At 49.6% G+C, this 23,870-nt stretch overlaps 11 protein-coding genes across 11 annotated transcripts; 6 read left to right on the forward strand and 5 right to left on the reverse strand.

The window, feature by feature from the left end:
- Window positions 1–502: 502 nt before the first annotated feature.
- LACBIDRAFT_310136 (glycoside hydrolase family 18 protein) lies at window positions 503–2,272 on the forward strand (the record flags this gene model as incomplete). Its single annotated transcript, XM_001887277.1, has 8 exons — window positions 503–765; window positions 819–906; window positions 960–1,105; window positions 1,156–1,367; window positions 1,426–1,782; window positions 1,834–1,970; window positions 2,030–2,090; window positions 2,142–2,272. 8 exons carry the CDS (start codon window positions 503–505, stop codon window positions 2,270–2,272), a joined length of 1,395 nt encoding a protein of 464 aa, XP_001887312.1.
- A 530-nt stretch (window positions 2,273–2,802) lies between these two features.
- LACBIDRAFT_191848 (glycoside hydrolase family 18 protein) lies at window positions 2,803–4,649 on the forward strand (the record flags this gene model as incomplete). Its single annotated transcript, XM_001887278.1, has 9 exons — window positions 2,803–3,050; window positions 3,108–3,195; window positions 3,244–3,389; window positions 3,449–3,660; window positions 3,709–3,854; window positions 3,907–4,048; window positions 4,099–4,235; window positions 4,291–4,351; window positions 4,405–4,649. The coding sequence occupies 9 exons, from the start codon at window positions 2,803–2,805 to the stop codon at window positions 4,527–4,529; spliced, it is 1,305 nt and encodes a 434-aa protein (XP_001887313.1). The 3' UTR covers window positions 4,530–4,649.
- Window positions 4,650–5,366: 717 nt separating this feature from the next.
- On the forward strand, window positions 5,367–6,607 carry LACBIDRAFT_310138 (uncharacterized protein; the record flags this gene model as incomplete). The annotated part of the gene is made up of 6 exons (XM_001887279.1): window positions 5,367–5,511; window positions 5,568–5,701; window positions 5,764–5,838; window positions 5,886–6,076; window positions 6,121–6,343; window positions 6,395–6,607. The coding sequence occupies 6 exons, from the start codon at window positions 5,367–5,369 to the stop codon at window positions 6,605–6,607; spliced, it is 981 nt and encodes a 326-aa protein (XP_001887314.1).
- A 954-nt stretch (window positions 6,608–7,561) lies between these two features.
- Window positions 7,562–8,084, forward strand: LACBIDRAFT_310139 (uncharacterized protein; the record flags this gene model as incomplete). The annotated part of the gene is made up of 2 exons (XM_001887280.1): window positions 7,562–7,608; window positions 7,664–8,084. 2 exons carry the CDS (start codon window positions 7,562–7,564, stop codon window positions 8,082–8,084), a joined length of 468 nt encoding a protein of 155 aa, XP_001887315.1.
- Window positions 8,085–8,238: 154 nt separating this feature from the next.
- LACBIDRAFT_310140 (uncharacterized protein) lies at window positions 8,239–9,192 on the reverse strand (the record flags this gene model as incomplete). The annotated part of the gene is made up of 3 exons (XM_001887342.1): window positions 8,239–8,487; window positions 8,545–8,735; window positions 8,790–9,192. 3 exons carry the CDS (start codon window positions 9,190–9,192, stop codon window positions 8,239–8,241), a joined length of 843 nt encoding a protein of 280 aa, XP_001887377.1.
- Window positions 9,193–10,394: 1,202 nt separating this feature from the next.
- On the reverse strand, window positions 10,395–11,650 carry LACBIDRAFT_310141 (uncharacterized protein; the record flags this gene model as incomplete). The annotated part of the gene is made up of 5 exons (XM_001887343.1): window positions 10,395–10,460; window positions 10,514–10,998; window positions 11,050–11,400; window positions 11,462–11,563; window positions 11,614–11,650. 5 exons carry the CDS (start codon window positions 11,648–11,650, stop codon window positions 10,395–10,397), a joined length of 1,041 nt encoding a protein of 346 aa, XP_001887378.1.
- Window positions 11,651–12,356: 706 nt separating this feature from the next.
- Window positions 12,357–14,678, reverse strand: LACBIDRAFT_310142 (uncharacterized protein; the record flags this gene model as incomplete). The annotated part of the gene is made up of 6 exons (XM_001887344.1): window positions 12,357–13,435; window positions 13,495–13,725; window positions 13,775–14,055; window positions 14,191–14,346; window positions 14,399–14,459; window positions 14,519–14,678. 6 exons carry the CDS (start codon window positions 14,676–14,678, stop codon window positions 12,357–12,359), a joined length of 1,968 nt encoding a protein of 655 aa, XP_001887379.1.
- A 346-nt stretch (window positions 14,679–15,024) lies between these two features.
- On the reverse strand, window positions 15,025–15,708 carry LACBIDRAFT_310143 (uncharacterized protein; the record flags this gene model as incomplete). The annotated part of the gene is made up of 5 exons (XM_001887345.1): window positions 15,025–15,069; window positions 15,121–15,190; window positions 15,259–15,422; window positions 15,478–15,645; window positions 15,706–15,708. 5 exons carry the CDS (start codon window positions 15,706–15,708, stop codon window positions 15,025–15,027), a joined length of 450 nt encoding a protein of 149 aa, XP_001887380.1.
- A 974-nt stretch (window positions 15,709–16,682) lies between these two features.
- LACBIDRAFT_310144 (uncharacterized protein) lies at window positions 16,683–18,923 on the forward strand (the record flags this gene model as incomplete). Its single annotated transcript, XM_001887281.1, has 6 exons — window positions 16,683–16,758; window positions 16,815–17,031; window positions 17,088–17,182; window positions 17,238–18,160; window positions 18,219–18,536; window positions 18,597–18,923. The coding sequence occupies 6 exons, from the start codon at window positions 16,683–16,685 to the stop codon at window positions 18,921–18,923; spliced, it is 1,956 nt and encodes a 651-aa protein (XP_001887316.1).
- A 91-nt stretch (window positions 18,924–19,014) lies between these two features.
- On the reverse strand, window positions 19,015–20,308 carry LACBIDRAFT_295514 (uncharacterized protein; the record flags this gene model as incomplete). Its single annotated transcript, XM_001887346.1, has 8 exons — window positions 19,015–19,393; window positions 19,453–19,540; window positions 19,601–19,677; window positions 19,743–19,805; window positions 19,856–19,896; window positions 19,961–19,977; window positions 20,045–20,227; window positions 20,289–20,308. The coding sequence occupies 8 exons, from the start codon at window positions 20,306–20,308 to the stop codon at window positions 19,097–19,099; spliced, it is 786 nt and encodes a 261-aa protein (XP_001887381.1). The 3' UTR covers window positions 19,015–19,096.
- A 1,667-nt stretch (window positions 20,309–21,975) lies between these two features.
- LACBIDRAFT_166963 (uncharacterized protein) lies at window positions 21,976–22,907 on the forward strand (the record flags this gene model as incomplete). Its single annotated transcript, XM_001887282.1, has 3 exons — window positions 21,976–22,116; window positions 22,166–22,705; window positions 22,767–22,907. Coding segments are annotated over 3 exons (822 nt in total), but the record flags the coding sequence as incomplete, so codon positions are not given.
- Between the last annotated feature and the right edge of the window lie 963 nt (window positions 22,908–23,870).

Raw genomic sequence — 23,870 nt, forward strand, 5'->3', positions numbered from 1 at the left:
GCCGTTATTCCGCAGTAAGTATGTCTTCCATTTTTAGCAGTTCCCAATTGTTCATTCAAGTCGACACTCCTCCAGCAACAATATTCTGAAGAACTTTCAAGATCGAAAATTCCAGTCTTCTCTTGTGTGATGAAGGGTTCGAATTCCGTCCAAAATTTTGGTTAACGACAGAGTCTGCTTCGAATGTGTTCAGTCATTCTCACGAAGCACTTCAAGGTACATACTTCCAGCACGTGTTCATAGCGTGCTGGATAAGGACGTGTTCATGGATCAATGGTGCCTACCCCCGCAATGCACCCCGCGCCAAACATTGCCCGAACCCACCTCCTGACACTATAGCGGATCTATCCAGCGGGCAGGCCTAATCAGCGTGTTCGATTACCCTCCTGGGAGTTCTTCTGGACGGTCCCGATGCGAAGGAGGCATACGATGACCGCGTTTCTCACAATATATCTTCCTGAAGCTCATCCTCAGCTTCATCAGATCTTTTCTTCTCTTATCCATGCATCTTGTCCCGGTATCTTTGTTTGCGACGTTGGCAGCGCTTCATGTTGCGTTTGCGATGCCCTATTGTGGCCTCGTCCCTCCCCAGCCACAACCTCGTTCCGTTGCGCAATCCACTGGAGGCAACACTACGAATGGTGGTAATTCATCATCTCCTGATCAGGTTCTTGCAACTGGGTGGTACCCTGGTTGGTTAGGTGCTACCTATGCGCCAAGCAATATTTCATGGTCCAAGTACAACGCCTTGACTTTCGCATTTGCGTGAGTTAAGCATGTTTAGGCTTCCAAATGGGCATTCATATCTCCCCTTGTAGCGTGACCACAAATGACCCATCAGTTATCTCTTTGGATGCACAGAGCGTGACTCTGTTGCCGGAGTTCGTGACTGAGGCTGGCAACAACGCAAGTCCTTTTCGGATACTATCTTTCCACACATTTAACCTGACACTCATTAGGGAGTCAGCGCCCTTCTCTCGATCGGTGGTTGGACTGGTTCGCTGTATTTTTCGACTGCAGTAGGCAACGCAGCCAACCGTTCTGCTTTCGTGAAGGCCGTAACAGGTCTTGCTACGAAGTACAACCTTGATGGGATTGATTTCGAGTGAGTCTGATACCTCGTCCATGAGATCTTGTGTTGACCGACAATCACAGTTGGGAATATCCTAATCGGCAAGGTCTTGGCTGTAACGCTATCTCGCCTTCCGATTCAGCCAACTTCCTCGCCTTTCTCCAACAGCTCAAACAGGACCCTGTTGGTTCCAAATTGATACTATCAGCTGCGGTTGGCGAAACGCCTTTCATGGGGGCGAATGGGACACCTATGACTGATGTATCGGCCTTTGCTGATGTTCTCGATCATATTGGTGAGTAGTATAGGATGTTGTTCCTGTGATTATCCTTCACCTCGCTCGCTCCTTTCAGCGATTATGAATTATGATGTCTGGGGATCGTTCTCTCCAACTGTCGGCCCCAACTCTCCTTTGGATGATTCCTGCGCGCCGACCAAGGCTGGGTCTGCTGTCGCTGCAGTCAAGGCTTGGACTGGTGCAAAATTCCCTGCTAATCAGGTAAAAGAGAGGTGCATTTCTCTAGAACCTGCTTACCAAACTTTCCTTTTCTTTTTCTGCAAGATCGCACTTGGTGTTGCCGCTTATGGACACAGCTTTCATGTGACGACCAGCGCGGCTTTGGGAAGCTCGGGAAATGTTAACTTGTACCCTTCGTTTGATAAGTCTCAGCAACCGTTGGGGGATAGCGACACCTCAACTTCGGCTTCTGGTACGCCTCTCCTGTTGGTCGTTGAACTTGATACTATATTTTTGAATTTAGTCCTCGATCCATGTGGACAGCCTGAAGGTATTTCGGGTGTTTTCAACTTCAATGGAATGATTGCACACGGATTCCTCAACTCTAACGGAACGGCTGCGAACGGCATCGATTACGCATTCGATAATTGCAGCCAGACGGTAAGATCTCTGTATTTATTTCATATACCTATCCCTTCTGAAAAGCGTTTGTTACCCAGCCTTTTGTATATAACCCAACTGCTCAGACAATGTTATCTTACGACGATGCTCGAAGTTTTGGTGAGCCTCGTCTGACCATTTTGTCACCAATATCCTCAACATGTTATGCAGCGGCTAAAGGCAATTACATCTCTTCAAATGGCCTGTTAGGTTTCGCTGTGTGGCCTGTCACAGGCGACTATAATGATATCCTTCTCGGCGCAATCAGCGACGCTATGGGCATTGTTCAGATATGCTCTTAACGCCTATTTTAGAGCCTCTGGTTATGATTAGATGTGATATGGCACACAGAGGTACCAGAATACTTGGTATAATTATAACCCGCATTTATATATGCAAGTATATATCTATATATGTGCGTCTTCCCTGCCCACTACTCCGATTGAGCTGACCCTTTTGACCCGTACAGAAGTCGGATAATGTATGTTTTAGACTTGGCTTCAACATGACACTTTATGTGAGGCAATGCCCGCCGTTCTTCTGCCCACAATCAGGCCCGGAACGCCCCCCGAGCCTGGGGTAGCAATCTCCTTGGTTACTAATAAGGTTGGACGGTACAAGTCGTCAAATTTTCAGACCAGTGGCAGTGAAGAAAATCCTCGATCGAAATAAAATTTCGATTGAATGACTAGAGTCTTCAACTTTCTTCCTGGTCCATGGCAAAATTTATGTCAGCCAAACGCCTATATAACCCAGCCTTCAAGCTGAATTTTTTTCATCTCATTCTTTCTTTGTGTCCACGCTGGTCGCCACCTCGTTCATTTCCTGCAAGATGACAAAGCTTCTATCTTTATCGCTGTTTGCCGCCGTTCCCTTTGCTTTTGCGCAACTTGCACCAACACCCTTGCCTGACTCTGCACCTGCTGCCGAATCTACACAGCTAGCCAGGCGGGCGACCAGCAATTCCACCTTCACTGAGGACGTCCTTGTCACTGCGTGGTACCCCGGCTGGCTGGGGGGCACGTACGCACCTGACACTATATCGTGGGGCAAATACAACGCCTTAACCTTCGCTTTTGCGTACGTTTTTTTTACATCTTGAGCACGAATACAACTCAAATATGTCTCTTCGTTTAGAACGACAACTTCTGATGCAAGCGTCATCGCGCTTGACAGCGAAAGTGCCAGCCTTCTTCCAACATTTGTCTCAGCAGCCAAGAGCCATGTATGTAGCTCAGTGACGATGTAGAAAATTGTACTAATCTGCCTGCAGAACGTCAAGGCACTCCTTTCTATTGGCGGATGGACCGGATCTCAATACTACTCATCGAACGTGGCCACAGCAGACAGCCGTACTACCTTCGTCAAGGCCGTTGCCGATCTGGCTACCAAGTACAACCTTGATGGTATCGACTTTGAGTGAATTTGCTCTGTTTCATGTCCAACATCAAGAATACTGATGTCTTTTTTTTCTTCAGCTGGGAGTATCCCAACCACCAGGGCATCGGGTGCAACCTCATCTCGAGCAGTGACTCCGCCAATTTCCTTTCGTTCCTCCAAGAGCTCAGGCAAGACCCCATGGGCTCGACTCTCATCCTCTCATCTGCGGTTGGCTTGACTCCATACGCCGGAAGTGACGGCACCCCAATGGCCGATGTCTCAGCGTTCGCTGAGTACCTTGATTGGATCGGTAAGCTTTTGGCTTTGTTCTGAGGACCTCTTCTAATCGTTGCCGCAGCCATCATGGCTTACGACGTCTGGGGTTCTTGGTCTACAGCCGTTGGCCCCAACGCCCCCTTGGGTGACTCTTGCGCTCCCAGTCAAGCTGGCTCTGCTGAATCTGCTGTCAACGCTTGGACTGCTGCCAAGTTCCCTGCGAACAAGGTATGTGCATTCTCATCGAATAGTCGCCGGTCTTTCTAATGACGTGATGTAGATCGCACTTGGCGTTGCTGCGTACGGTCACAGCTTCAGTGTCGCCAACAGCGCCGCTGTCGTGAACAACCAACTTGCTGCTTACCCCGCTTTCAGCAAAGCTGCTCAACCCGCTGGCGAGGGCGAAACTTCCACCACGTCAAGTAAGTCGTTGAACATGTCTGCCGTGAATCTAACATCTCGTGTTCTTTAGCCACTGATCAGTGCGGTACCACCAGCGGCCCAACTGGCGTTTTCAACTTTGAGGGCATGGTTAGCGCAGGCTACCTCACAAGCAACGGCACCGCTGCGCCGAATATGGTGTACAGATTCGACGACTGCAGCAAGACTGTAAGTTTCTTGTTAGCTACTCACAAGTTATGCTTCTCATTGGCAACCTATTCAGCCTTACGTCTACAACCCGTCCACAAACGTTGAAATCTCTTACGACGACGCCACAAGCTTCGGTTCGTTTATTTCATCTGACTTCAACAGTAATGTATCTGATATACATCTTCAGCTGACAAGGGCTCCTTCATTAATGAGAAAGGTCTTCTCGGATTCGCCATGTGGCACGTTGTCGGTGACTATAAGGATATCCTCGTTGATTCGATCAGCGATGCGATGGGCATCCAGAACTGTTAGCCAGGCCTAACCGTTCACAGTGCGCAGGCGCACACTGTTTTCGAGTATTGTTAGACGTACGCTATAGTACATGTACCCAGGGCTATCTCAGTGTTATGTAAACGAGCTTGGAAGACATTCATTCACATGTTGCACACGCTTTCATTTGTCGGCATCCAGGTTCTACGCCCCATGGTTCATGCCAGATGTTGTGTTTAGGACTACCTCCCCTCCAAACCTCCTTATATCAGCGGCCTCCATTAATATTTCGATCGGACAACGCTCATGGGGGACGCGAAGTCGTGTGAATTCATCATCAAATCACTATTCTCCCCAAATTCTCCCTCCCAACTTCACACTCTTACTTTCAAGATACACAGCACTGTGGTTAGGTCCTCCTTATGACTGCGATCAATGTTCCAGAGGGCCAGAATTCCGCCAAAACGCCAAATGCGATTGCAGCGCAGCGCTGCTGTGGATCTCAATCCTCTTCTGCGGGCTCATAACTTCGCGTCTTCAAGTGGCCTCTCTCCACTTTATAACCCAGTCTTAGTGGTGTCACAATCCTTCATCATCTCATTGTCCTTGATCTTTGCGCAAAGCAGAGGAAGAATGTGGTGGCCCGTTGACCACGAAAAACTCCCCAGCGTCCTATCCGGGCGTCGGTGGTGCTCAGCACTGGCCTCCTTATTAATTTCTGTTCTGGGTCGTTCAGCGCTCTCCTGAGCATCCTGGGACGTTACTGGGTTGGCGCCCACCGCGTTATTGTCATGTATTTGGCTTCTGAAGGCGGTTCTTCAAAACTCGCGATCGATGACATCATTGAGGTGCTTCGACTCCTAGTCTCCTTCCCTCACAATGGATGCCCTTCCAGTAGACACGTCCCATCCCGCAGTCCGCGAATACCTTTCGTTGGTAAGGCTGCAAGTTCTTACACCACTTTCGCTCCTCATCAACATTGCAACAATCGCGGTGTGTGCCTCCGTCGTGAACCCATCCATAGGTACGCCCAGTAATTATCTTGTCAATGGGGAGATTTACATCCTGGCTTCAATCAAGGGGGGGTCTCTAAACTTCATCCTACATCCATTTCCCCGAACCCTGCTGTAATTGCTGTGTATTTGGGAGTTATCTTCGTTGGACAAATTGGATACTGCCTCCTCCTTGTCGTCGCAAACAAGGCAGAGACCAAGGTGCGCCCCATAAACCTGTTGAATCGCTAAACGTTGAGATAATAAAATTTCCAACACTCTAGAATGCTCTTGTTAAGGGTGTTGGACTTTCGCTTGTATTTGCAAACATAGTTATGGCTCTATGGGCCATTGCATGGGTGCGCACCCTCAAGCTCCGCAGATATAATTATTCACCTGAGTATAGGTTATGCAATGGTTTCTTTTCGCAACGATTTTACAAGGCATTCTCGTCCTCCTTTTGCTCTACTCGAACATCGCGCTGCTGGTGTATCATCCGCCAGTGTCTTCCCGTCCATTGGACACCGCTCTTATCCATGCGCCGCTGCGCTTCTTTCTTATCTTGCCCCTATTCATTCTGTTTCCTCTTTGTCTTTTGTACGTCATTTTGCTCTGTGTCCGTGAATGACTCCGCTTATTAGGTTATGTAGCGTCACTCTGGGCCTGTCGTTCACCCCAACAGTGCCGGGATCACCGAGAGACTACTCGAAATGGCACGCTTGGACTGGATTTGGCGTAGTACTCGGAACAAATCTTCTGGGTTTAATCGCAGTACTCCTACGTCGGGATATTGTATGTTGTGTTGCCGCGACTTGGGTTTGTGTGAGTATATGGAGCTACCGACCCAAGCCCTCCCCTGTCTATGTACGTTTTTTTCTTCTTGTTACACAACTGATACCGAATATCCATCTCAAGATCACGGTCATTATCTTTACTGTGCTATTCCCGCTCGCACTCATCACCTCGTTCATCCACTCGAGATATTACGGACAAGGACGCATTATTCTTCCACCTGGGGATGCGCACTCCGGACTTCACGCACATCCCAACGGTGCGGACAGGACTCAGGCGGAATATGACGCTGATTCGGATAGAGTGGCCAGAGAAATTGATGGTGATTGGGCCTAAGAGCTGTGCAGTATGACTTCTCCCTGCAGTTGAAAGGACATTATAGTAACTGGGAATCATACGGTCTAGCTTTTTTTCTTTTTTTGTTGAGTCGGGGTTTTGCCCAATGACTATGTCACTTCTTCGCTACTTTAGTACGCGCGTGTCGAAGGCGTTGACAGGACAGTGGACGCGTATAATAAACAAGTCCGCAAAAAGCTGGGACCGTTATCGCATTGGCTGATAAAACGCTCAATGATTTTCAACAAAGATACGGAAGAACTACAAGAGGATGTGGAATATCAGTGTCCAAATTTCATTCCGCCGACTTATTACGAGCGTCGCATTTGCGTCGCCCTGGTGCTGTCGTTTAGAAATAAATGAAGATGGGTGTACGACGAAAGCTATTTTTAGATGGAGGTGCTCGACAGGCGATGGAGACGCAAGTGCTTTGCTATCAAACCTCCAGGAGGCCTCAAATAATTTAACAAAAGTACGTCGGCATGCGAACTGACCACATTCGACTCTCCAATGCTTGATTGAAACGAACCCCCCTGTTGTCAACCGTCAACGGGTCTTGACGTATTTGTTCCTGTTGTCAACGGCGCCTTGAGTAAAACCATCATCATGACTAGAGCAAAATTGAACGATTCGGACTCTGAAGACGACGGAGACTACGTTCCACCAGCTGAAGATGGCGAGTGAAGCTCTATTATACCTGTTGGCGGGACTGACGGCCCCGAAGACCTTGCCGAAGACGCTCATTCATCCGGTGATGAAGACTCTGAATCAGAGGAACCTGCTATATCTCACGACACCCCAGGTGCGGAAAGCGATGAGAAAGGGAAACGGTAGGGTTAATTTTGCATACGGGGACTATGAGTGATCCAATATGAATTTGCTAGTGACTTGAACGAAATTTGGTCGAACTTTGAGGCTTCAGTGGCGACTACTCGTGAAGTCCAGGACGAGAAGATGGTCAAGGTGGAGCGGAGATATCGATTTGCTGGTGAGGAGACTGTGTGAGTTTCATATCTTGACTTCTCTCAACGCAGCTATAACATACGCCATGGCCAGTGAGGTGATTGAGGTTCTAGAGAATTCGGAAGATGCTAAGAGGTGGCCACGGTGGATCGATCCCGCGGCAGAAGGGTCTACAACTCCTCCTACGCTGCTCGATGCCACGGCGGGACCGTCCACACAACCCAGCGTGACGACCAAGACTCCTGCGAAGAAACCTGGCCCACGAAAAGCAAAGACTACCCTTTCAGCGTTGCCTGCTCCTTCTAAAGCCAAGAAGATATCAACGCTTGGTAAATCCGCGATGGATTGGCAAGCACATGTTCAGAATGAACAAGCTTCGGGAATCAAGGACGAATTGGAAGCTAACCGGCGTAGTGGCGGATATCTGGAAAAGGTGGAGTTCCTGCAGAGAGTGGAGGATCGCAAAGAGGAGAACCTGGAAACTCTTCGAAGCAGGAAGCGTCGCAAAATATAGTTCTTCTGATCTTTATTTGCAGCCCTATCGAAAGAACTTCATACCAACACTAAACAATTGTTCTGATCACGCAGTAGGTGATTCCAGTATATGTTACAAATGGTCATACAATGAATCTTTGAATCCAGAATCATCATCAGCGCCTTATCCCCGTTCAAATTACCCACGTCTCCCTATTAGTTTCAAAGAACTCTTGAAGGTGCTTCTTGCCAACGATCTTGTTGTCACTCTCAAATACAGCCACCTCTGCCCCATCTGCGATCTGTGCCTCGGCATTTACCAGGAAGTTGGCATATTCGACGTCCAGGCCGACGACTGATGTGAAGATCGAACGCGATTCATCTTCGGTTAGCCTTTTGTGCTTTATCTCCCTTCCAAGGACTTTGCTGAGTAAAGCTGCGACCTTTATGATAGAACTTGAGTTCAGCTATTGCCTCCCCTTTCTAGGTACAGTACGCACCTCATCGTACGAAAACAACTCGGGGCCTACGATGTATCGGTCGGAGTTCCAGCTCTTCTCGTCGAGCAAAGCATCCGACGCAGCCTGGGCAATGTCGTCGACCGAAACGAACGCGAGCCGCCCGTCCTTCGCAGCTGAGACGATCCGGTTGTGTGCACGAATAGGCGCAACGAATGCGGTGGAAAAGTTCTCTATTTGGACGTTGCGTTAGCTCAACCCACAGGGGGACATGGCGTGGTGCATACCTATAAACCAAGTTGGACGTAGAACTGCATAGTCCACGCCAATCTCTGCCAGATACTCATGCACCTTCCCTGCGATCGGACCTCCTTTGGGGACCGGGCTGCCGCTTAGTACAACGAATCGCTTGACACCTTTGGTCAGCGCAAGATCGATGAAGGGCTTCACGTGCGGAAGGGTATCCAGAACCCCGATTGGCCCCACGACGTAAACGCGGTCGATTGCTGGGTCGGCGTCGAATGGATTGGTGAAGGTTGATGGGTCGAGCCAGTCGAGTTTGACGCCTTTGAATGGATGGGGTACCTCGCCCTCGCGAGAAGTGAGGAGAACGGCGTGGCCAGCTTCATTCAGTACATGAGCAAGCTTCAGCCCCGTCTTTCCTGTTCCGCCTGTGATGAGGATTGTCATGATGCTTCAAGCTTCAAGAGTAATACTTATTGCCAACTTATTGCTATGATGACAATGTAACTACCCTTTATATGCTCGAAACTGATGATATCTGATTTCTCAGCATCTTGATAATGAAACTTGCGGCTTACCAATCCACTCCACATATTACATAATAAGCTAGACTAAATTTTAGTCCGCTCCAGGTGAACACTAAATTTACTTGAGGGAAAAAACGAATCCTGCGACACTCTCTGTCTGGGAGTCGAACCCAGCTTTCGCGCGTAACAGCTTGAGCGATGACAAGCGCACTCACCAATGACTAGTGACTAGCGACTAAGTACACCAACAGAGGCATACGTGCAAGCTGTATATCCACTGCATATAATCTGGATACTATTGTAGCTGTCTCCTCGTGCAAACACCGCAGGACCTCCCGTCAACCTCTAGATTTTAGTTGAACACTAAAATTAATTGATGACAGCCTGAGAGAGAAAAAAAGGGAACCCACGCGAAGCTCTCTGTCTGGGAGTCGAACCCAGCTTTCGCGCGTACCAGCCTGAGCGATGAGATGACTATACCAACAGAGACGTATGTGCAAGCTATATTCGCTGGATATAACTTGGAGGTCGGTCTCAAACAACCATATTATTTTAGCAAATTTTCGCTGCGACCGTCTCCTCGTGCAAACACCGCAGCACCTCCCGTCAGCCTCTCTATTTTAGATGAACCATAAATTTAATCAATGACAGCCTGAGAGAGAGAAAATGGCCCAGCCGGAGCTCTCTGTCTGGGAGTCGAACCCAGCTTTCGCGCATAGCAGCTTGAGCGATGACAAGCGCGCTCACCGATGAGTACACCAACGTACGTGCAAGTTGTATCCACTGGACATAATGTGGAGATCGGTGTCGAACAACCATATTACATATTGAGCAATTTTTATCGACGCTGCGACCGTCTCCTCGTGCAAACACCGCAGGACCTCCTGTCGCAAGTCAACCAAGTCAACCTCTAGATTTTAGCCGTATCTGCCAGCTGTGAACACTAAAATTCAACGACATCTATAGGAGGCTAATACTCTCTGTCTGGGAGTCGAACCCAGCTTTCGCGCGTAACAGCCTGAGCGAATGACAGGTGCACTCACCGATGAGTACGCCAACAGAGACGTATTTGCAGGCTATATCCACTGGATATAATGTGGAGATCGGTCTCAATCAACCATATTATTGTAGCTGAGCAATTGTTATCAACGCTGCGACCGTCTCCTCGTGCAAACACCGCAGCACCTCCTGTCACAACCAAGTCAACCTCTAAACGAGTGTTCAAAAGGGTAGGAACTCACGGAAGCACCTTTAATCTCCTTGACATGCCCGACCCCTACCCCTGCCCAAATGACGAGACGGTCTGTCTTCCCGTTTGCCTTATCTGCATCAGCCTTCTTCAACCGCGTTTCCAAGTCTAATTTACCCTCCCTGTAATCGACCAAGATGTTGTTAGCAATTGCCCGACCATCAATACCTTCCGGCCACATTGCAGTTCTGTTGATCTCGTCAAATGCCAGGCTGCGTGCAGTAGAATTGAGGCCCGCGTCGAGGAGAACGGCTTTCATCTGGTCGGAGTACATGCATTCGGGAGTGAAGAGGAATCGTGTGCCGAGGACGACTCCTGATGCGCCTAGTGTGAGGAGAGCAGCTATTTGTGCGCCGGTGGATATGCCGCCTGCTGCGATGATGGCTGGACCGTCGGTCGGAATGGCGTCAAGGACACCTTGGAGGAGGTTCAGAAGGGGTGGTGCGGATGCGCCGCCGTGGCCACCAGCTTCAGTTCCTATCATGCAAGTAAATCGAAATCTTTCGCAGACACACTGGCAAAACGGACCTTGTACGACCAACACATCGACCTTCCACTCGTTCGCCGCACGCAGGGCATCTTCGACTGAATTGACGATGACAAAGACAAGGGTCTTGTGGGGTTTCTCCGGATCCCTCTTTTCATCGTACGCTCGGACGTGTTCTACGTATTTTCCCAGATTAGTTCCAAAGGCGAACCAGATGGCAGCAGGCAGCTCGTCAAGGACCGCTGGGATGCGAGGGTCGTCTGAGATTTCCGTTTTATCGAGGATCCAGCCGAGGAGTCCGACCCCGGTAGGGAGGGGAATACCCGCTGCTACGTTGAGTTTGGAACGGACGTACTGCAGTTGCTTTTTCAGGGTTTCGGAGCTTTCAAACCCTGATAGTTTTTTTTCCCTTATGGATGGAGATCGATCGAGTTGGTGGTTACATATACTAACCTGCTGCGATGAATCCAAAACCCCCACTGCCACTGACAGCTACTACCATGTCTGGCGTCGTCGCAAAGTACATGGGAGCCCCCACGATGGGGCTCTGAATGTCTTATTCAGTGAATTCAGCGTCGAATGGACGTGGGTGACGATGGACGGACTCATTAGGGCGGTAAACTTGGTCGTAAGAGGATGCATTGCTTATACGGCTCACTGTAGTCTGTCTCCGTCTTTATAAACGATGTATATTCCAATTCGGGCAATTCAAAGTGATGACGTCACTTTCTCCCGAAAACAATGTCGGAGTTTTCTAATTCGGCATCTCAACCGGTTCTAACTTATCAAAATTGCCGTCATAATTAAGAGCAACCAAAGAGTTTTTGGTTACAACTTTGGTCCCATCCAGGGTGGCAACTGGCAACGGGAGTTCCGGCGTGATTGTAGCCAATTTTGGGCTAAAGAATGGAAAAATAAAGAACTTTCAACGGTTAGCACTGGTTAGAATGCCGATTCAATGCCGTCCCAATTTCGGCCGGTTGTGACAAAAGAAATAAATCTCCGACACATTGACTACCACCTCCTCACCACCCCATGAACAGCTACGTGCCAACGTAGACGACCTCTTAGCACGCGTCCACTCTCTCTCTTCGCGACGATTCCTTTCCAATTCCAACAACCCCACAAATGCAGCACGCATCCTGGACGAAGCCCAACACGCAGCGACGCACCACTGCTCCGCCCCCGCGAAATCGTGCGTGCATGGGAAGGCCAGTTAGTGGCATTTTTTTCCACTATTTTTTCTCGTAGCAGCTACAAACATGGTCACCCTGCCCTGCGAGCTGCACCCAGCTTTGAACATCGGACAGTTTACATTGTGTTGCGCGCAGCAAAGTCATTACAGTTATTAAACATCGTTGCTAAATTGTACGACTGGTGAAATAACCGCAAGAAATCCTTGTCCTACGTAGATCGTCGGGTTCAGCAGTGCGAGAGGTCCTAGATCCCAGGTTCTAACTGTGCGGTGACACATAGACATTATGCGCGTGCTATCCAGTGAGAAAGCCACGAGCTTGACTGGTTGATTGTGTCCTTGCAATGGCTCTCCCGATGGGATACCGATTTCTGCATCCCAGATCCGAACTGTCCTATCACGCGACCCAGACCCTATGCGCTTGCCGTCTGGTGAGAAGGCGACAGATAAAACACAATCACGGTGTCCTCGCAATGGCACTCCCACCGTGGTGCCAGTTTTGGCATCCCAGATTCGAATTGTCCAGTCGTCCGAGCCAGATACTACGCGCGTGCCGTCAGGTGAGAACGCGACGGACTTGACCTCGCCATCATGTCCTTCCAATGGCTTTCCCACCGGGCGACCAGTTTCTACATGCCAGATCCGAACTGTCTTGTCGACCGAGCCAGATACTAGGAGGATGCCGTCTGGAGAGAACGCGACGGACTTGACCTCGCCATCATGTCCTTCCAATGGCTTTCCCACCGGGCTACCAGTTTTTGCATCCCAGATCCGCACTGTCTCGTCACCTGAGCCAGACACTATGCGCGTGCCGTCAGGTGAAAACGCGACGGACCAAACCTGGCAATCATGTCCTCGCCATGGCTCTCCCACCAGGCTGCCAGTTTCTGCATCCGAGATCCGAACTGTCCCGTCGCTCGAGCCAGATACTATGCGCGTGCCGTCGGGTGAAAACGCAACATCTGTGACCTGAGCTTGGTGTAGCTGGGCCTGCACCCGCACTGCTTGTTCTAACCGTTCTCTCATCGTGCGTAAACCGTGACGATACTCCTCTCGTTGTCTCATCCCGGGTACTGTGTGATCATCCCCCACATCCAAGATCTGAAACATCTTTTCTGCTTCCCACACCTGAATCATCCGACCGTTCTTCGAGCCAGACGCTACGTGTGTCCCATCAGGCGAGATCGCTAGAAAATTAGAGGAATCTTCTCGTATCTCAACGACTTTGACAACTGTGCGGGGTAAGATCAGCAACCACTGATGGGTGAACAAAGATGTAGAGCTGGCTTACAATTTGTGAAGAGTGTCACAAAATCCCATGCCGTTTGCCGATATTCACTGTTGCGAGCAAGGTCTGACAAACGAGGTCTGACTTCGCTTGAAGGGCTCAGCATATAATCCCGAGGGCTCCGCCATAGTAGCTCCATCGTGGTGCACAGGAGCAGATGCTTGTTTTGGAGGGTAAGTCCCTCCTTCTGCAGGGCTTTGATCACACTCCCGTATACAGCCTGACAAGCATCCCCTGAAACCCTTGAATTGAATGAAAAAACATCAAGGATGAGAAAGCTTACCCGATATAGATGTGTGATGCAGAGACTTCAAGGTGGTAGCGTCGCCCTCAGTAACAAGTTTCTCGACTGCGAATTTGCTGTGTTCGTACAAATCGAGTTCCAGCCACTCGTCCATAGGCTGCTTCTCCTTGTCGCGCAGCATCTTCCAGAATGAACCGTTACCATCGAGAGGAGGACGTGCTTTCGGGGTGTAATTATCAGCTCTCGACCCAACAGCCCGCACTAATGAGCTGTGGATCTTCTGACCCGGGTGAATCTTCCGGCCTGAACCAAGGTGAGGCCTAACAGATGCCTTGATCAATAATTACGATTGCAGCCACCTACAAACTCACCTTCGAGTAGTCTTTCATTTGACATCTTCCTTGCGTGTAAATGTCAGTCTTTTGAATGGACAGATCTCAAAGAGAAGCCAGGGCCCTGTCAGAGATTCGATGATATTAATCTGTTCATTCTCCTTGAGTTCACGCTTGAATGGCTTTGTGCGAAGGCCAGCTGCCCCCGCCTCGAAGACCATCCATCTTAACGGCGGCGTGCTACGGTCCATCTCTTGGTTATATACACTTCCACCACCACTAAATGTCAAAGATTAGTGATCAACTTATAAGCAAGTGAAAATAAACTGACATATCTAAGTGCGTCCCTGCAAACCAAACCTCCTTTGTTTGTGAAAGCGTTCCCGTGGAGTCTGTACCAACTTGGTGTCAGCCTGAGTGCAGATAACAATTTGGATCACGGCCCACGTGCCTCCGGTGTTGTTTATCGGTTTCATAGGTTCAGCGGCGGGTTTAGTGGCGGATCCCCTGTAGGCGTATTCAGGGAGGAACTTGACCCGCCGCTCATCAAGCGCGAGTGCATGGCGGAAATAGCAAACATGCATCATCCCGTCGACTGTCCGTGGAAGCATGGATTTCCCACGTGCAATCCCAATTGACGAAACAGTATCCCTAATAGTAATACCCCATCAGTCATTTCGTTTGTCTGTTGTGACAATTTAAATAAGGCACCAGGCTCCAACAAAGTGCACTTTCACATCCTCGTTGCAGAAGGTTTCCTTAAAATGTTTGGCCATGTTCTGCGTCCCTTCGACGTACAGCTCATATGCACTGAACATGTTCAATGAGTGCATGAAAAATGCGGAAATCTCAATGGTATCTGCATTTCATTCCCCTTGAAGACCAGACCGACCTGAGGTTCCGAGAGACCTCAGTCAACGAGCTGTTTGCAAACACAAGCGAGTCACACCTTATCAATCATCGCCGAGAGCACTCGAACTTGGAATGCTCCTCGAGAGAACCCTAGCACGAGTCAAGACGCGTACATGAAGATAAGGATCGTGATGGACACACCGAATAGAAATATACAATCGTCTTCCTCATAATTATCCGACAACCAGCGGTATGCACCCAAAACCGTTCGCTCAAAATCCGTGAATTATCAAAGGGAAAATTAAAGCATAATCGGCGAGAAGTAGAGCCATGACCTACCATGCAATCGCCAAGTCAATCTTGTGATAAAGAACCTTCTTGTAGAAATCGAGCGACTTCCACGATGGGCGAGCGTAAGTGCCGATCCCACTATTGTACCACATCCTTTGGTTATCCGCAACCTTCTTCAATATGAGGTTGTACAATTCGATGACGTTTGTGTTCTGATCGTTGAATGCATCGATATCCTAAACGGATATTCGGGAACCCTGCACTCACCTTCTCTCCAAACTGGTTCGACGTCCCGTCAATACAGACGATGAGGTTTCTAGCGATCAATTTATGGCCGCAGGGCATACGCGGCTTATCGGGCGTGGTCTTGGAATCAAGGTCTACGCCAGGTGGCAGATGGTCAGTGAGGCCGGCGTTGCGGGGTCTTATCGTCCGCTGAGTGATGATTTAGCTCCTAAACCAACCAAGGGTATAGAAAGTGGGTGGAATACTGACCATTCATAGTGGTATGTTCGCTATGCTGGTGATTGGGATTTTCCATCCCCGGGACGAGGTTGGAGGAGGAAGAACTAGTTATGGGGAAAGTGAGAATATGCGCACTGTCTGTGACGTTTCTTATGAATGACACACACTGTAAACGCCATACGTGAGCCGCATTCCACCTTTCACTCATTCACAGGGTAGGCAAAAACGTGTGATGAGAGCTTGAGCAGTGGATTCTGCAAAACCATGATTGAAGGTACTGTAAGTTGGTTAAGTACAGTTGGTCCTGGACAATCAAACATAACTGACATACCATCGGTCACGTATACTTACTCCCGAAACATGGGAACTGTGTTTTTCTAGAGGCGGTGACGGCTCCTGAGGGCTGAGTGGCGGAGGTAGGAAGCTGACAGGTCTGTGTCATCGATCATCATTCACGCGTGCGAAGCCACACCCTGACAATTGAATCGTCGCCGGGAATGGCGTCGAGGACACCTTGGAAGATGTTTAGGAGGAGGGGTGCGTGCGGTTGAGCCACCCTGTCCATCAGCTTCGGTTCTTACATATCACGCATCAAGTTGTAAATGATGGGTTACTTCTTCGCAAGACACAAGATTAAACGGACCATGTACGACCAACACATCCACCTTTCACTCGTTCGCCGCACGTAGGGCATCTTCGACCGATTTGACGATGACGAAGAGCCTCGTCTTGTGCAGTTTCTTCAGATTCCTCTTTTGCTCACGTTTCCCAAGTTAGTTCAAAAGGCGAACCAGGTGGCAACAGGAAGCTCGTCGAGGACTGCTGGGATGCGAGAACTCGGCGCTCAGCGTCGAATGGACGGGGGTGGCTGGACGGACGAAGGACGAACTCAGTACGCTAGTAAACTTTGTAAGAGATGATGACGTCACGTTCTTCCGGAAACGTCAACTCCTCCGTCTATTACCACCTCCTCACCACCGCACTCCATCTTGACTGCACCTCCTCCAATGACAGACTATCTCAGGCGCATTGTCTCCGGTGGAAAAGCTCGCTTCAAGGACGACGCACTCAACCTCGACCTCGGTCAATCCATCCTATCCACCCCTCAATCTCCCCCGCAGTCTAACCTAGCGCTGCAGATCTCGTCTACGTCACAGACAACATCATCATCATGGGCTACCCAGCCTCCGGACTGGAAGGACTCTATCGAAACCGACGCGAGGACGCCAAGAGGTTCTTAGACCATCGACACCCGAAGAAATACTGGGTCTTCAATTTTTGCCCGTTGAAGGAGAATTCGTATGATAATGTGTTCTTTGATGGGAGGGTTAGTAGGTATCCCTTCCCAGATCACCAGTCAGTCGTCGAGTTGGCCTCTATATTGCAATTGCTGGCCTGACTGAGCCTGTTAGCGTTCCACCACTCGCCTACCTGCCTTTGGTCGCTCGAGAGATGCGCGCTTGGTTGGACGGAGACCAGGAGCGTGTTGCTGTTCTTCACTGCAAAGGTACTGTGACTTCATGCTTATCCTCTTTATTCAAGGCGCCAACACACTTATGTAGCTGGCAAAGGCCGATCAGGGACCATGGCCTGCACCTACCTCCTCACCCTCGGTGATCAGCCCTCAGCACCACAACTCGAAAGGAGTTATACGCCTAAACAATGGGCTAAACGACGCGCCGACAACACTATTGGTGTTCTACCGGAAGAAGGCCGCCCTTCTTCAAGTTCGCTCAAACACACCCTACCATCGCCCAAGGAACCTGACATATCGGAATCAGATACAGTGGGCATCATCGATTCCGTTGGCGAACCAGCAGCACATCCTTCCACCACCCCACCACCCTCCAACCCCAAAAACTCATTCACGCACACGCTCAAGGGCGTGCTGGACCTACACACCGCGCGCCGTATGAAATCCCCTCCTCCAACATCCGAGCTGGAGAAGAAGAAGAAAGTGAAACAGGGCGTCAGCATACCCAGCCAGCGACGCTGGTTATATTACTGGGCCCTCCTTCTCGCGGGTGAAGCGCCAAAGGACGTCTGGCCTATCAATTCTACCAAACGTTTGGACCCGGACTCGGACCCGGACTCAGAGAAACCAAGGCCTAGGGTACGGTTAACCCAGATCAATGTCCGGATGCGCGAAACGTCGAGTGTGAAGCTTGGTTTGGTCAAAGGGGCCAGCTTGATCATTGGTCGAGCGGGATTGGGGAAGGCTCCTGGGCCTACGCAGGAGACGACTACGATCACGCAGGTGTGGGCTTCGTTGGCGAGGTATGACGATTCCCTTGTAGGACTTTTGGAAAAGTGGGAAGTGTGGACGAGGAGTGAGAGTGGTGGGTTGGGAGATCGTCGAAGGCCTGGGTCGGAACGTATGCCTAAAGATGGGGACAACGCGGACGTGGATGATGTTGAGAAGGTGTTTGAGGGTGGGAGGTGGGATAGGGAGAAGATGGTTCGTAGTTTTGCGAGGTTTGGGGAGGTTGGTTTTTTTGTTCTTTTTGCTTCCTTAAAATCTCTGACTTACTGTGCAATGGCAGGACAAACTCAAAGCAAAAGCAAAGGATAAGGATAAAGACAAAGACAAAGACGACACACTAATCACGTACACCCTCACCAAGCTCACCGAAGAACGATGGGAAGGCGTCAAAGCCGAGCTGCAGCACGAGAGTGGTGGTGACTCGGACCCGAAAGATATCATCGAGATGGAACGGATAAGTATCTCGCGCTCGGATATTGTTTCGACGCATGAGCATTACCCGACAATCTCAGGCTCGGGATCGGGGGCGGTCACTCCGAATGAGGGAGTGGTGTTGGATGCGGCGAGGGAGGTGAGGGTGAAGCTTCACATGGGACAGGTCGGTTTCTCTTTTCTCTTCTCTTCTCTTTCCTTTCGCTAGAGTAATGTCGATGGACAGGTATTCATGGGCTGGCTATGGTTCATACCGACTTTCCACATGCCTCCCCCTCCTCCTTCCCCAGAAACATCATCCCCTCCGAGCAAGACAAAGTTTGTGTTGACGCGGAAAGAGCTCGATTTCCCTGTTGGGTTGGGGAGTGGGATTGTGGATGTTGAGATTGAGATGGAGTGGATACCCGGGCCACCATCGTCTTCTGAGTCAATCGCTGTGGACGTGGAGCCGCCAACGCCACTTTCGGAGAGGGGGTTGGATGCTGTTCAGGCCGTTTTGGGGGGCGAGGGAGTGAGAGAGGCTGTTGATGTTCGGCAAGGTTTGGAGGATTAAATAATGAGTATTTTAGTTATGCAAACGGAGAGGAGACATGGGAGATTAAAGCAGGCACAGAACAAGTTGCTACAGATTGGTTAAATATAATACAGATGAAGAGATAATCGATAGAGAGGGATAGAGAGCCAGAAAAACAAGATATACACAAAGTGTGAAAGATGAGTGAAATACTACTTGGAGCCAAAGGTTGTATATCTGCCCCTGATCTTCAAAAGGCCGTTACGTGGAGGGACCGTTGACGTTGTTTCCTGCTGTCGACTAGACGAAGGGACCCAATGATGAACAGGTGCAGTTTGATTGTTTGCCTGTTGTTCTTCTCTCATCTTCGCATCCTTCTCCTCATCCATAACCTGGCGTTTCTCCGGCCAGGTGATTGGTGCCCTAGACAACCCAAGTTCGGAGGGACGGGGGTCCCACCATTTGGCGGGGCGGTTTGGTCGGGGCAGGGGACGTTGGGAGGGGAGACGCTAGGAGGTCAGGTAAGTGAGACTTTGTAAGCAGTGTGAGGGAAGGGAAAAGAACTTGCCTGGAGAAGGAATTTACACATCAGGAATCCTGCTTTTCCTTTTTCTTGCCATGCGCGGACGACTTTGTATAGGCCGTCATAACGATACCTGTGAAAAAAAATCACTTTGAGAACTACGTAGACCGAAAAGGAGATGGGAAAGACAAACCCTTCGATAGGTGAATAGTCCTCGTTCCCTTCAGGGCCGCGAATGACGCGTACTGGACGGCCAGTCTCGGCCGATACCTGGACAGAATATGACTCAGTGAATAATGGAGAGCGAAAGTGTGGGGAAAGCAGGAGTCACTTACCCTCATCGCGGCATTGCCACGCACCCATTCTTGATCGCCTACTTGAGGACCAACATCGAAGCGCTGAGAATTTCGTATCAGTGAGCAATACGTAGCTTGAATAGGGTACTAACTGGGTGTCTGCGTTCTTTTCCGTCTTTTCCACGACCCTGACCTGGATAACGGACGTAAGTGGCTCAGTCATGTTTGAAACCTAAAATTGAAAAAAAAAAACGAACCATGGCCTGTATATATGCTTCACCACACAAGAAAAGCACATCAGTTTCAAGTGCAATAGAGCAGAATTATGAAAGACAACTCACAGAGTCTCTCCCATATCATCATCATCCACATATCCTCCGTTAAGCACGATAGAGTAAGCACCAAATTCACTGGATCCCCAGATGCCTTGCTGGTTGCCTGCGTGAACGCCTGCTTGTGCCAATTCTTTACGGTCTATGAAGTGTGTGCCAACGGGGGCTCCTTGGATTTCGCCAAATATGTGCCTTTGATGACAAAGATGAGCTAGGGAATCGTTTTGGGATCGAGAGAAGTGGGGGGACGTACGAAGAGCTTGGTCCGGGCATGATTTGATTGTGTTTTTGTGGTTTTGAGGAAGGGGAAGGAAGATGAGCAATCGCGACGCGACGAGTGCACTTTAAGTTTATATACGTAACCTTGTTTTTGGGCACGTGCCTATGTTCGCTTTGTTTCTGTCACTTGTGACGTCAATTTCACTCATCAATCCTCCGCTGATCCCCACCCTTTGCTGAATTGAGGTTTTAGTGAGGCTGTGTGTACGTAAAATATTGATAGCGGTTTGAGAAAGGCTTAGAGCTCATGTTTTGGGGGAGAGGCGTGTTCTGCCTCGCGCTAAAAACGAAGAACGTCTGTCGATTCAATTTGATATTCAGAACTTTTTAGAAAAAAAGAAATGTAGCTGGTAAGAGTCGATGGTACGGCGAGCCTTGCATGACGATGTTGGTGCGGCAAGCCCTTCATCTTACCCGAAGAAAACAGGAGATAACTTGTCAGTAAGGACTGCATTCCACGTAATAAATCGTATGCAAGTCGTATATGAGAGCGCCTTTTTTGCATGCGGACTCGAGCGTCCAACGTCAACCCTTATTTTTCGGATCTCAAACTCCCTTATAGATATATTACTGAGGGGGGTTGGTGCAGGTGGCTCTCCTCCCCTCTCTCCATTTTTTCATCGGTTCCCGATAGTCCAGTTCCGTTCGCCAATGTCGCCTGTGACGCGAGGCAATTAAGGACGCGACGCGCGAGCACGTGATCTTTGGACGCGTTCGCATTATTTGTGTGTGTGTCTTGATCCCAGCATCGATCTTCTTGTCGTTTGCTTGCTGGTGGCTTCAGCAACTCCTTGTCTTCCACCAACTCTCGTCCCATTTTCTTATTCATATTTCTTTTTTCTATTCATTTTCTATCTATTCCAAAAAAAATGTCCACAATCCCCGTAAGACTGACTACATCTTGAGCTCCTACTACTACCCAACTAAAACCCCAGGCGATACAGGTCCGCAAGACGACGAGGGTAACCCGCGCGACGAAGAACACCGAGAATGCCAATGCCCGCCCCTCACGCGTAGCCACCCGCTCCAAAACGCTCGCAGCTGAGCCACTGGCACCAGTCACCACTCGCGCCACCGCCGCCACTGCAGCCTCCAAGGCCAAGGCGCTTGCCCCCGAGGCCGAGACAAGTGCGGGGAAGAGAAAACGGGAGGTGTTGGTGGAGGTTACGGGACTAGTGACGAACAACAAGACCAAAGGAAAGGCGTCGTCAACGACAACTGTGAAGGGGAAAGAGTCGACGACTGCGAAGGGGAAAGAAAAGGAGAGTGAAGTAGCGAAGAAGCCTACGGTGTCCAAGGTCTTGCGAGCTCGTCCTGCTGCTGCGGCGAGTGGCATTGCGAAACACGTGAGGGGAGCCAGCGTTTCTACCACTGCTTCTTCCAAGACCACTGGCACGGAAGAAGGCTCTGTTACTGAGAGAGTTGCGCTGAAGCGCGCCGCTACCAAGAAAGTGCCTTCTTTTGCTGCAAAGGCAGAAACTCAAACTAGGACGACGACGACTGCTGCTGCTGCGAGAGGCAAAGCCCTTCTCAAGCAAGAAGTTGACGACGTGGAAGAAGGTCATCGCGTTTTCAAAAGACGACATGTAGACATCCCGGAGGAGCCTATTCAACAGGATGAATCTCAAATTGAAGCAGATAGGATTGCAGCGGAGCTCATTGAAGCAGACGCGAAAGCCGTTCCTGAATTCAAAGAAGAGCCCGTTGAACTCTGGGATGATCTCGATGCGGGTGACTGGGATGACCCCTTCATGGTTAGCGAGTATGTTGTGGAGGTGTGCAAGTATTGGAAAGAGCTCGAGGTATGCTTTGGATCAATGATCATAGGGTTTGAAGCTCATTTTCCACAAGGTCGAGACGCTCCCTCAAGGCGATTACATGAATCGTCAAGCCGAGATCACCTGGGAACATCGCGGTATTCTGGTTGATTGGATCCTCCAAGTCCACGCTCGCTTCAACATGCTACAAGAATCATTCCTCCTCTCAGTCAACGTCCTTGACCGCTTCCTCTCCAGACGTCAAATCTCAATTGGCAGACTCCAGCTCGTCGGCCTTGCGTCTTTCTTGATCGCTACGAAGTTTGAGGAGACCTACGCGCCCTCCGTAGCAGAGATGGTAGCCCTTGCTGACAAGCAGTATACCGCTGATGACATCCTCAAGGCGGAACGGTATATTCTCAAAACTTTGAATTGGGACTTGAGAGCTCCTGGCGCGATGAATTGGTTGAGAAGGGGGAGCAAGGCGGATCATTCTGAGACCAAGGCGAGGACTATTGCGAAGTATCTTATTGAAATTGGGTGCTTGGAATGGAAGTTGGTGGCCGTTGTGCCGTCGTTGATTTCTGCGGCTGCTTTGTGGCTCGCTAGGCTCACTTTGGGACGGGATGAATGGGTATGTTGTTGCGTTTCTTGAGGTGGGGTTCGTTATTGATTGAGTATTTTTCTTTGTCCAGACGCCGAATCTCGCACACTATACCACTTATTCGGAGGAGGAGATTTTGCCGATTGCGAATATTATGTTGGAGTATATCCTGACCAACCCGGTTCAGCATGAATCACTGTACAAGAAATTCTCCAGCAGGCGATACTTTAGGGTCCGTTCATCGTCCTCTTTACCCTATTCGTTTCTGATTGACTTTTTGGTTGTTGGTTGGTAGGCTAGCCCTGGGATGCTGGCGTGGGCACTAGACCGCTGGCCAGAGAACGGCAATGTTGATCTTGAGCTTGACTTGGAGCACATAAAGGATGATATTCGGAGAGATCGACTTCGTGAGGCTCGTGGTGTTGAGGGAGTGTCTGAAGAGCTTGAATCTCCGTTTTAGTCTTGGGTATCGTTCGCTTGTTGGTGTACGACCACCCAACCACCCTTGTATTATCTATTTTTTTATCTGTAAGTATCATCCCAAATACCAGGTGGTCGTAATTGGTTGAGATTGTTGTAGAAAAGATAAGATAAAGTGGTCGTGTGACAGGCTGTGACGGGGAATAGATTTTAGATTTTCTCTCACCCGCAAGGGGGTGTCGGGATTAGAATGCCAGACCGGAGGCTGGTGGGTAGGTCCAGCCGTCAGGCCTGAAAAAAAAAAGGACTTCACCCAAGCTTCACCTAAAAAGGAGGTTGGGGAGGTTCCGAGGAGGACCATACACACACTGTGACCTTGTAGGAGTATATCGATCAATATAAACACTCAAAACAACTTGCTATTCATTATTTTACAAAAAATCCATGATGGAGGTGGCTGTGCGGAAATTGGCTTTGAAAGGCGAGGTAACAAAAGCCTGCCATTTTACAGGCTCCTACAGTGTTTTGCATTGCCGTTTGCACACCGGAATCGTGAAAATTATGTTTGGCATTGTATGTTCGTCACATTTTGTCACGCATTACGACGACTTTGGGAATTTTGTATTTCTCAAACCCAACTTTTGTTGCGCCTCAGGTATCGGATGAGATGCGCGCGCGAATCATCGTTTGCCATGATGAGCCGCATATTTCACGGCAGGAGATTGCAGGCCTTGTTGGATGTTGGGTCCGGTAAGCGGTCTTTTACTTTCCGATT

Source organism: Laccaria bicolor, genomic scaffold, assembly GCF_000143565.1.
Source record: "Laccaria bicolor S238N-H82 LACBIscaffold_44 genomic scaffold, whole genome shotgun sequence".
NCBI classification, from domain to species: Eukaryota; Fungi; Basidiomycota; class Agaricomycetes; order Agaricales; family Hydnangiaceae; genus Laccaria; species Laccaria bicolor.